Below are 12,507 nucleotides of genomic sequence, written 5' to 3'. Positions count from 1 at the left end.
TTATATAACCAATGGCAAACACTGTTTAGATACTGTACAGCCACTCAGGATAAAAAAAGTGATTATCTGCAAACCTGGTAATTATGTGACACATTTGTTCAGTTTGTTTCCTTCAATGTATTATATGGTTCTTTACCACATGAAAAGACGCTTATTAGGGTAAATGAGGAGGAGACAACCTTTCAATTGGGGTAATTGTAGGAATAGTGTTAAGAATGTGTACAGATGTGCTCCAGTGGATCGTACCAGACATCCAGACACTGAAGATTTGCCACCTAAGTGTTCGATACAAGTTCAGCTGAACATTTGATGAACAAAAAAAAAAACAGGAGCAACAGCAAGGCTAAAATGTTGTCAAGACTCTGGGTCTTTCTTTAGGGTCTACTGTGTTAATGGAGAAGAGAAGAAAAATATGGCTACAACACATTTTACAGTAAATTGATCCATGCTCTTTAACTTCCTTAGCCCGCTCTGTGTTGTTCCCCTGAGCTTTGTCATGGTCATTTTTCTGTCTCAGTCCATATTTCTCACATTTCCAGCTTGACTTCTCCTGTAATCCCTTTTTCAACTCCCTCCTGTTCTTCTCTCTCTAACCTTTATTTCCCTACTGTTTTTAGCTCTGCCTTCGGCAGGGGGGAGTGACAGTGACAGTTTCCATTAGGTTTAATGAGGCATGGCCGGTCAGGCTGAAAAACAGGCTGACAGGTTAACATATTGTGGTCCAACGGCTCGGCTTAGTTCCTAGCTTCGCTTCACCCCCCCACTCCTCTTCTCATACTGCACATCAGGGAAGGGACGGCAGTCTGAACCGAGGCGACATTTGTGGCTGGCAGCAGAAACACGAGGTCAGGTCATGTTTGTAACAGTGAGTGACAGGTCAGCCGCGGTTTTGGAGTGTAATGAGGTGGCCTATATAAGCTTTTGGAGAATGTGATTGAGAGCATTCAAGGTTTGAGCACATTGAGAAGCTGATGCCATAAAAAGAAAACCTACTTTACTGATTTAATTTACTCTTTAATAAACATGCCAAAAAACCTCACATATGCTTTCTTTATCGCTACAAACAGGACTTCATCGCCATGTTATCATGCATGGATAACGGGGAGTGTTTATAGTGCCACACTGTGTGTTGGATGATAGGGCGAAATTACACTCAATTACATTTTTTGTAGGAGTTAATTTAAAAAAAAAAAATATGGACGTTTAGAGAAATTAGCATGTAAATCACCTTTACACCTTTACTACTGATGCTAACATTAGCTTAGCCTCCTCAAGTGTCCAATCATTAGAGCATGTGGGAAATTTAGCTCATTTTCACATTGTACTTTGTTATTGGCTTTACAGACTACATTACAGTAACTAAAATAGCTATAATTGTATGTCAATCAGCTTACATTGATGCGTGCATTTTACATTTGTATAAGCATATTTGTGTCTTCATAAGCAGAAGAATATTGTTTGTACATTTCTCACAGATACTGTAATTGGACTCAGTGTCACTTCCCAGACTCGTCAGCCTTGGGGGAATTTTCTCCACGCTCAAAATTATTACCCATTTCTTATTCTGCATTAAGTACATAGTCATATTGGGGGAATAGTTAAATGAAATATGAGACTCTCATTATAATTCTTCAGCAGCTGCACCTACACTGTGTGCCTCATACAGTATGGCTGCTTCAACTCTATAAAGCCAATTTATTAGGCCTCCATTTGTTATACCAAGTGAAGAATGGGTTTCAAAGTCTCTCACAAGGATTGTTAAAAACCCAAGAGGTTAATAACTAAAATGAAGAATAAAGAAACTTAAACATATCCTAGAACTATTCTAAAAGGGCTAACTTGTCCTGTAATGGCAACATTTGCATGTGGATTCACTGTTTTATTCTAGTTTAAGAAATATTTACTTTTGTGTGCTTTAAATAGTGTCCTCCCTTGTGCCAGGGTAATAAATTAAAGCTAGGCACAATTTTAACAATGACACATCGCAGAAATATGCAGTGATAGAAATACCTTCTGTTGCCCACATTAACAGGGACTCTCCAGCCCTTTATCTGGCTGAGCTCGGGGTCGGCTACGTCGATTAACAATGGCAGGAGAGGCATCCATACGCTCATCTCCAACTGAGCACTCAGAAAACTGTACGTAAAGTTGAGCATCACTCGGCTTTTCCCTCTCGACTCCTTTCCATTGACGTACACGTAGTCGCATCGCTCTGACACCTGGAGAAAAAAGGAAAACCCAAGAGATGGACCAGGATTAGAGCAGAGAGTGATACAAAAAGAAGAAACTGAGTCTTCGAGATTAAATGTTTAAGACAAGGAAACTGCAACTACGAATGTTAATTTCAGTTAATTTTGAGGCAATATTTTAAAGCCTTTCCCAAAATGCTGGTGGGTAGAAACACTTGGTAGTCCTTCACCGAATCTTCTGGTGTTAGTTCTTCTGTGTGTGTCTATTGTGTGATGAGGCAGGATAATTGGTGCATAAGTAGAGTGACTTTGGAGTTGAGTAACAACTCGCTGAATAGAGTACCGATCCAATCCGTGACTGAGGTTCCTCTGAAGCCTTTCTAAATGACTATGAACATCAGAAGTGTGTTTCATTCTAGTCTAAGAATCATAATCTCTTCATCAAATGGTTGATCTCCCTGAGAGACTACAACTTTCAACAATCTCATGAAGTTTCGTTTGTATTAATTTCAATTCATTTTAGTCTCAAACACCAAGAAGATTGGCACGAGCAGTAATTTCAGCTAACGTTCTCCGTACTGTCAGCTGCTACTTCAGAACAAACCAGCCACATGAAGACTGTCATCTGTCTCCATGTCTTTGCATAGAACTTGGCAGCATACTCCCATATGATGTCAAAACCAGCTCCGATCTCTAAAAAACTAAACTGACAGCTTGGTGTCTGTCAATTCTTTCCCCCTCCTCCTCCTCCTCCCTTTCACTCTCCTTTTCCTCTTACACTCCTCACTCTCTCAGCCTCGGTCTACTAAATTATTACCGTTCCCCCTTACATGTTCAGTCTTCCTCTAATGAGACGATAGAAGATAGATAGAAGATTTAACTTTTTGTTCAAATTATCATGCAGTTCTAGAGATCAAATGGCAATCTATGATCGAGCTGCTGTTAATAAAATCGAGAGAAACTTAAATCCACCCATCATTATTAAAGTCATTTTGAGAGCTCGACAGGATCAATATCATCCTTGTTGTCTAAAATGTAAAAAGTCCGTACAAATATTTTTTCGGGGTTCGAATAGTTTATGTAAACGTTTCCAGGCCTCTCGACCGCTCTGAAAACTAAGATGGACTTTAGCCCCCGTGACCCAGAAGGCGTGTAAAATGAAAGATAATGGATGGATAGTAGGTGGACGGTAAGGTGCTGCAGAATGGACCTTACCATCATGTGTCATTTCAAGATCGAGGGGAAAAAAAGGATATCTCTCCTAGCAGTTCCTGCAGCAGACCACTGTCATAAAGCCACAGGTGGAGATGTGTGTGACACTGCCAGGCAGACAGCAGGATGATCAGGTGTGTATCATAGAAGCAGAGTACGGCTGTAATGATGCCAAGCGTCAGAGTTAATGATATTCTGGCCGAGAGACCAGAGAAGGTCGGGCGTTTTAAGGCAACTCCACACAGCTCTATTTGGACACCCCTGTGTTTGCCATGCAAATGGCAAACCAACAGATCTTGCAGGCAAGCGAATGGGTTCAGATGTAACCGATTCTTGCTGAAAATGTTTGCATAAGTTCAACAACGTAGAAACATGGGAAAACTAGGATAAATGTTGGGGAACATTTAGAAAAAATGTAAAAGTTCGAACACGGAAAGATTTGAAGACGGATGCGGAGCTAGCTAAACACTGAAGGTTCTGTGTCCCCTTGGCATCAACGCTAGAAAGTGTGGAGGGAAAGCTCTGTCTAATGTAATACATTTGGACTATTGATATGTGTAGTTATGTATTTGGAGCATGCTAGAGCTGTTCGGGTGTTCCATATTTTTGTCTGCACTGGGACTCGAACCGACAACACTCCAGTACCCAAGCCAAGTCACTACAAATTGAGCCAAACACATGGATGCTGTACAACAATTCTACGTTCGAACGATTTTGAGCCAAAAATTCCTGAGCCAGATTTTCTGCCCAGTCCAGTGGTGCTTCATCTTTTATTTTTTTCCCCTCAAACCAGACGTACGGGTGTGCCACAGAGGTCAGCGTCACACTGTGTGGCGCTACTTCAGCGGATAATTAAACCCTTTGAGAGATCTCCCTCTTCTTTTCTCTCTGATATTCATGTTCATAACAGGAAAACAAACTATCTGGCTGCTCTGTATAATACACACTGGCATCTATAATATTTTCTCTCATACATACAATTAGGAAGAGTCTATTAAATCAGTCACTTTTTCTCTTGCTTCTTTTTTTTTGGGGGGGGGGACATGTTGAAGGGCAAACACTCTTAAAATGATTATGCCTCATCATTTTTGGAGTAGCAACAAACTGTGTAACATCATTCAATAAGGTTGGAGATAAATCACCAGAAAGTCGAGTGAAATCACCTCCGAGAAAGTTGATATATGTTAAGGATTTGGAATCAGTTAAATTGGACCACGTGGCACCTTTTTGGTTTTTCAGATTTCTTCTATTAGTAAGTGCTATGAAAGTTTCAAAATCACTGTTGAGAATTGACCGACACCGTAAATGACCTTGTAATATAAAACCAAAACAAAGGCAGGCACTTAACAATTAGCATGCAAAAACACGCCGTCTCTGAGATTGCTAATCTTTGTGCGTCAAACATTATCAGGAATATTTTCTTTTTTCAATCAGGCACGTTTGCACCACCGGACACACAGTATACCTTACAACAATAAGCAAAGTAAGGCAAAATGCTGAGGGGAATGTTCTCTTCCTGCTGCATGAAGCTTGAATAAATCCTCCCCCCCTCCCTCCTACATTAGGCGAACTTGGCTATAGATTTGAGATTTGTGACCTGAGAAAAGGTTCTCACTTTCTCTCTCACTCTTTAACAAAAACAAATATGCCATGCTCTATCTTGCTGGAGGAAATGTAGCACCTGCTTTCTACATGAATGGTTACAAACCACTTCCACACTACAATCACCGTTTGTACATTCTGTTCATCCACCCACACACCACTAGAAAGCTGACCATGAAGCAGACTACAATAAAGACCAAGCTAAAGTAAAAAGCAGCTGCTCAAAACACCTCCTACTGACCTTGATAACCTGTTCATCTGTTGACCTGCACTCCACTGACTCGGTTACATCAGAGACCGCTCCATCTGTTCCCACGGTGACCACTTTTACTGGAACAGCAACAGTACGCCCAGTGAGGACGGCTGTGTTGAGGATTTCTGTGTCCTACAAGAGAAAACACAAAGACAAAAAGCAGTATTAGTTGATTGTTGGGAAAAATGAAAAATGTTTTTTTGTGAAATTTTGGGTTTCATTTCAATATCCACACAATGTTATATTAGGCCCAGAGTCTACCTAGCATTTTTTTTTTTCAGGCAGAAAAGCTTGGAAGCGCTTTTCCGAAGTGTTACTGCACTAAGAATAAAACACTGCTGCAGCTCTGTGGCTTTTTACTGTAAGGTTTTTATTTAAGATTTTAAGTTTAAGTTTTTCTTTCTCCCAGATCAGACAGGGAACTCAGAGGATGAGGGTACAAGCAACAATCTGTAAGATCCAAACATTCACATGACATTCAAATAAGCAGTGAGCACAGCATGTTATTCCTCTTTTTCCCCAGACTCAATTAAACCACTTTTATATGCAAGGCGATGAGCCATCCCGCCTGCCTGAACACAATGCTGATACGGCTCAGGCAGAGAAACAGACAGCGGGACTCGGGTGCCACACTCATTGTAGACAGTCATGACTCTCGTATATACTTTCTCAAGTTCTTAGAAAGACTTGGACGGTAATATTGTGTGACAAAATATAAAGATTCAAGATATTTCACAAGGAACACTTGTGAACAAAAGGCTACAGGAACAGGAAGAAGATTAAAAAATCAATTAGGACAACGTCTGGTAATCCTTGAGCGCTCACAAAAGCTGCTTCTCCAGACGAGATGTGATAGCAGAGGATCCTGCACATCACAGCTTGGTTCAATAAAAGACTGTGAAGAGGCCTAAACCTTTGAAAGACAAAGGGAAGTTTGTCTCCAGACAGCTCTTTGTTCATCACCACTATTGCCCCTCTGTTTGCTTAGTTTCTTCATCCTTGTGCTCCTTGTATTAAAAGCGATGCATCATACAGCTCAAAAGTACATGAAGAATTCAAAGCCTGTTAAGAGGTCTCCTCTGCCTCGTCCCTCTCACACATCATGTTCTTCAGTTTTCTGAAAGCTGTCTTTGACATCTGCAGGGGGGAGATTTTACCAAGAATGGTTACACTGTGTTACTCTTATAAAAATTTGTCTTAATCCCTGTGTCGCCAGTGACACAGCAGAGTGATGACAGACAACAGCAGGGTCTATAGGCTCTTTTCTTTGCTTGTAAAAAAAGACGTAAAAAAGAAAGTGGACACAGAGCAGAACAGAATCAATGTGAGAGGACTAAATCAAACCGTTGCCATGCTCTGACACAGGCAGTGTTACTATCTAAATCTATGACTTTAATTCAGGGTTCTTTTTTGCAAATTCATCTGATAAATTTCAGATAGTCTAACTTGAAAAAGACAATGAATTTACACATTGACCTTGAAAGCTGGCATGTGATTCCACTCAACAAGCGTTTTTTTTTTGTTTTTTTTAAGGTTTATTTTGGTGTTTTTTATGCTTTTGTTACAGATTTGTTGTTTAAACATTCTTATTTACGTTGCTTTCACTCAAATGATCACAATGTTTATCATTGTTTTTATATATATATATATATATATATATATATAAACAATGCTAAACTTTGTCTGCAACACTTCTTTTCCACTTAGATATGAACGCTTTTTTATTTTTTTTAAGAACATTAAAACAAGTATTTTGCTAAAAAGCCAATGCTGAAAGTCCTCTAAGAGCTTCATATCAACTGTTTTACCCTTTCTTTGTGAACAACAATAGATTTTTCCTCTGCATAATCTAAAGTCTCTAGTGGCCTATAAGCACCTTTAAAAAATGTTTTTTGTTGTTTCCGCTAAGGAGTCATTAATACTGGATGATTAGAGAGGAATTCATGAGCTTCACCAGACATTAAGGAAAATGTTTGTTCCACAAAAAACATGATTTTTTTTTTAACAAGCTTAGATATAATGCACTATTACAAGTACACAGACTACTGACCGTAACTAAGACAAATTTAGCGAGCTAGCTGGAGTGAGGAACAAAGCACACAAAATGTGAGTCCTTTTTTTCCCCATGAACTCTTCCTACTCTACCTACATCCTCCTGACTAATACCCTCCTGGTGTTATGAAGGGCTCAGTGTTCTATTAATGGGGCCTATTTGTACACAGCTGTAGATAAACACATTTCAAAAGGCTCTTAGCACACACACTCACTAATATGGTTCATATGCACTGAGACAAACCAACTGTGATACACACCCCTTTTGTCCAGCAAAAACAAAAAAAAAGGTTTCTCTCCTCCCATAGCAACAACCTCTCATTTCAGTGCAGTGTATAGAGAGCAAAAGAATAGGAGGGATCGATAAAAGGCCATTATGCTTCTCTGTGTGTAGTCTTGGTACGGCGGCGGAGTACGTTTGTGCTGATATGGTTGTGGATGAATGATAAGGTAGAGCAGACATCCGGAGGAAGCACAATTTAGAGAAAAGTTAGTTCATTTCAATGTCTCCATCCCAAGGATGGACACAAACCTCTGACCGCCCTGAGTATACTGTCTTTTAACTATGCCAGCCTTCCATCCGCTATTATCTGCACCATGATGTGTCATTGCCGTTGCATAGCAACAAACGTGCTAATAGACAGACAGATCATCTCTACTTGTGTCTTTTACGCCGTCTCATTTATGCAATGCTTCATTATCACGTGATTCTAAATTAGTGATTGGATGCACCTATGGAGCTGACCACATGTATAGGCACTCAACTAAATGTTTCACTTTGCTCTGAAAACAGTTGGAGATGGATTGAAAAGTCTGCATGAATAGTTTTTGTCTTTTCAGACCAACTATGATTCAATAAGAATATTCTTCATATAATGTTTGAAGAACAGTTTTTTTTGTTTCTCCTCAGCTTGAGAGAGCCTGTGAGAAGTCCTACTTCTCCTAACAGTGTTACACCTTACCAGCTCGAAGAAGCCTTGTGATATAACTTTTATCTTTACAAACTATGTTATGATTCTAAAAATGTTCTTGTATGAATAGGGGCAACTCTTAGTATTCAGGCTTTGTGAATTAGCCAAGACTCTTAGTGGCTTATTGCTGGATCCTTTGGTAACAGGATGTGTCACAGGATGAGATGAAAATGAAAATGATTGAAACTTTGATCATGGTGGAGTTAACTAGAGTATAATGTCAACCCTATTTTATAATTTTATCTAATTGAATGTATGACTGATATCCAGGCACAAAGCGCACAGCCAAAGGCACATCATGATCTGTGTATAATAGGCCCATTACTACAGTGCATATTGAACCAGATAGAAGGTACAGTACTCCAGCTTCTATTCAAAGAGTGAAAAGAAGAAGGCAAAGAACATACCTGCAATAAGCTTAGATCAAGCCCCTTGACACGTTTTAACCCTGGTCAGCAATTTATAATTCACTGACCCAAAAGCTGTCAGTGAACCACAGAGAGCCACAGCTCAACTCTTCACTAACCAGCTCTGACTGACAGTAAACTCACAGGTCCTTTGCTGTGTTCTAGCTTACAGCACTTCTGTGAGTGGTTTATATTGCCACTGAAGCACTTGCAGCTTTTCAGTTCATATCAATTATCAATAAAAAAAAATGTTTTCCTCCTACAGGACTTACACTCTCCATCCACCATTCACCAAAATGTGAACATCTCTCAGCCTCGGTGATCAAATGCAAGCGAGGGCAGCAGAATACATATTTTCTTTCTTTCTTTTTATTTTCTTTCTCTTTTTTTTTTCTCAGACATACTAAAACAACAGCAGGGGAGAGCTATGTTCATGGGATTCATTCATTTTACTTTATTTTATTTTTTTTTTACTTTAGATAAAGAATTAGATGAAGATATCAGTCCTTTAAGGAAGAGACACTGCACCACTGAACATATGATTTGCAGAGATGCTGTTTTTTATTTTGCACCCATGCTTAAGCGTTCTAAAAAATAGAGTATTATATCAACCTATTATGAATCAAATAAGCTGAAAAAGTTAGTGTCTCTACTTTTTTATTTTTTTTTTAAATTAGCAAAGCAAGTACAATTGCATTATTAGCAAATAAAGAGTCGTGGGTAGTTTGGTGGAACGCTACAATGACCAGGAGTAAGAAATACCATTATTGATTCTTGAATTGAGAGCAGCAGTGATTTATTCTTTCCTCATTAATTAGATATCGATCTATTACATACGCTGGTTTCCCTATATATATTTGGATTGTTTTGTTGAATTTGTGGACTGTGATCTTTGAAATCGTTTAGAGATTAAATATTAACCCTCTGTTACTTTTCCACTCTTAAACATTGGGCGAATAAATGCTAAAGTCAGCGGAGGTGAATCGGTCTGCTTGGACGAGGACACAGAACAATATCCCCCTCTGCTCTGAGAGGCCATTTAATTAGAACAAGCCAGCTTAGCTGCTCTGTGCTGGACTCTGACCCTCAATGCCAAAATAAAAATTAAAAAAAATCCTGAACCAGGCTGATTGAGTGGAGTTGGAGGGAAGGAAAGCTAGCAAAAAATAACAAACAACAATTTACCGAATGGACAGGCTTAGCATCAAAGTAAAGCCTGACTGACATGCATAGACGCAGCGTCCCAGATTCTGAGTCAGCAGAGAGAGATGTTGGACATGCATACAGTATGTGTGTTATTATTTTCAGACAGTGTTGCACTTTCTTTGCAACACTGAACTTAAGACGTGAAGAGACTCCTATGCGTCACGACCTGCAGAGCAACTGCAGTGGATGAAATGTTCACTTCTACTGAATGAAAGCTAGAATTTGTTCCATTTTAACTATATTTATCTATAGAGAGAGAGAGATGCAGATGAGATGAATAACTAATTATACTAATTAAAGAAACAAAAATATTTTGATATATGATGTTGGGTAAACATGCCCCCAGAAAAGCTTAAACACACCTAGGCTTTGGTTCTAATGGTGATGAATACTGTCTAAAAAGTAAGTCCACACAACTTTTTGAGAACTATCATTCTCAAAATAGGACTATTCCATCTGGACAGAAATCATTTATATGGAATAAAAATTATCCATACAGGGACAAGTGGACCGAAACCACACTAGCAAACTGTCCCCCACAGTAAAACAGACACTCAACCCCACTTACTGTAGAGGCACTTTGGCCTGTACACTCACCTTGGCACACATTAAATAGACTTAGAAAGTGGTGGATGATGTAATGAAGGATGAGTCATTTGACCTTGTCACTTTTTTTTTCCAAACATCTACATACAAGTTACATCCATTTCTCTTTTGCAACCCAATTGTAATATCAGTCTATGTAATTGTAGGTGGACTGTTTCTATTGACATAGCCCCTCAATGAAGGTAACCTATGGCTACAGCATCACCAGAAAACCTCTGAGCCCTATTCTGAAGTCCCTTCTAAGGATCAACACATGTATAGTACTTTAGTCACGGTTCTTTCTGAAACACAAACCTGGGGAGTGGACTTTGAGACTGAGACACTTTACTCTCTGCTCTTCATTGTATCTAACTTTGTCATTTTGTATTCTAAATTTGTACTAACACTCTTGACACTTATTCTTCTTTGACACTTTGTTCTTTGTTGACTCTTATCTTGGTTAAATGCTTTAGCATAGTTGCACTGTCGTTCATTTGCTGCTCTGTGTGCCCTTGAATTGCCTCCCGGGGACAAATATATATTTTTTAATTGAATCTAATTGAATTGAGGTTGCTGCCCTAAAAAAGCTACCCTTTTTCAGAGTCACTCACTGATTCAACAAAAGGAATCTTTTAAGTTGTTCCTTCTTAGCATTTGTTTTTTCAAACGACTGGATGAAAATTGCTTTATTGTAACAATGGAGTGCATCTGAGTTGAATCAGATGCATTTTTTTTATGTATGTACACAATCCTGGGACTTCAAAATTAGTCCTGCATTACTATCTTCATGATCATGTCCATCTACTCAAAAACACGTTTTAAGAGCGTGGTGCCCCATGACAATCGTTTGACATTATTTCGGTATACTGTCCATCTCCAGCACATATTAAAGGAGTTATAATAAACAACAAATAATTGATTGGTTGAGACAGTAATTTATATCGCAATTTGTCGCAACTGGCAGGATGCAAGATATATATCAAAGTGGTTGAGATCATTTAGAAAACAGCATTTCCTTGAATTGATTGGTCCAAAGGGACTCATCAAAACTGAAGACACAGGCTGGCTTTGATGCAGGCATACGCTTCGGCTAAGAAAGTTGGACAAAATAAATAAGCGTTTTGGGTTTAAATACATTTTATTCAATTGCTCCCTTATTTTCTCGCTGTAGGAAACAAGACAAACAACAGTGGTGCAAAGTAAATTAGAAGCCTGTCAGTAGATTGCTCTTTTTTTTAGCTATAAAGGGCATTGTGGCTACATGATGCAGATGTCTGATGCTGCCTTGAGGGCACTTAGCATGCTGGTGGATACCCTTCCTGCACAGCCTATTAATGCTCTGCCAGGACATTTTGCAAATACAGTTTCTGACAGGGTGAACGTGTGATTGATGGCAGCCTGTTTGGTTACAGCTAGCCAAGTGCTAAGGCTATGATGGTGCTGTGTAAAATAACAGATATGAGGAGCGCTCTCTCTTTTTTTTCTCCTACCCATAGAGGACACATATCTGACTTATTCTGCTATCTTTGGGACTTCAATCTATCAAGAGAAACAATAAGCTAACATTTTCTTGCACCATGAGAAGAAGCTAATGTTGAGTTTTGCAATGGTTTTAGTTTTAGGGGCAATAAATATAATCCTATTGACAGCTTTTGGGATGTTTTGTATAGAGCTTTGGGGGTCACGCTGACTTTCTTTTTCTAATAAGCCAACAGATGGGTGCAGCACAACCAGAGTGTGTGTGTGCTAACTTCCCCTTAGAATTTCTCACCAGTTGGTATGTTCTTTTCATGTGCTGTTTTTAAAACTTACTAATGAATCCCTTTTCAAAGTCTTTCTTTTGTCTACCTTGTTGGGAACAGGTAGCAGTTTTCTCTTTCTATTCCTTAGTAGTCCTTCTCAAGCACATCCCAACAAATTCATTGAAACGAGGTTTCAGCCTGTTTCCAATACAAATTCTACTTGTTCTCAAATAATATTGCATAATTTGCCTTCCCTGATAAGGGCAGCAATCTCTTTCAATGTCTTCT

At 39.1% G+C, this 12,507-nt stretch overlaps 1 protein-coding gene across 1 annotated transcript in view; it reads right to left on the bottom strand.

Moving 5' to 3' along the window:
* Positions 1-12,507, bottom strand: part of LOC306837056 (transmembrane protein 132C) — a 108,938-nt gene that overhangs the window by 9,148 nt on the left and 87,283 nt on the right. Inside the window, exons 6-7 of the mRNA XM_079364535.1 lie at positions 5,245-5,388; positions 2,011-2,219 (exon numbers count right to left, since the gene is read on the bottom strand). Of these exons, the coding sequence (XP_079220661.1) occupies positions 2,011-2,219; positions 5,245-5,388 (353 nt within the window). The remainder of the gene's footprint in view (positions 1-2,010; positions 2,220-5,244; positions 5,389-12,507) is intronic.

Source organism: Symphodus melops (genome assembly GCF_947650265.1).
Source record: "Symphodus melops genome assembly, chromosome: 16".
In the NCBI taxonomy this organism is placed as follows: Eukaryota; Metazoa; Chordata; class Actinopteri; order Labriformes; family Labridae; genus Symphodus; species Symphodus melops.
This window is presented reverse-complemented; position numbering and strand designations above follow the sequence as displayed.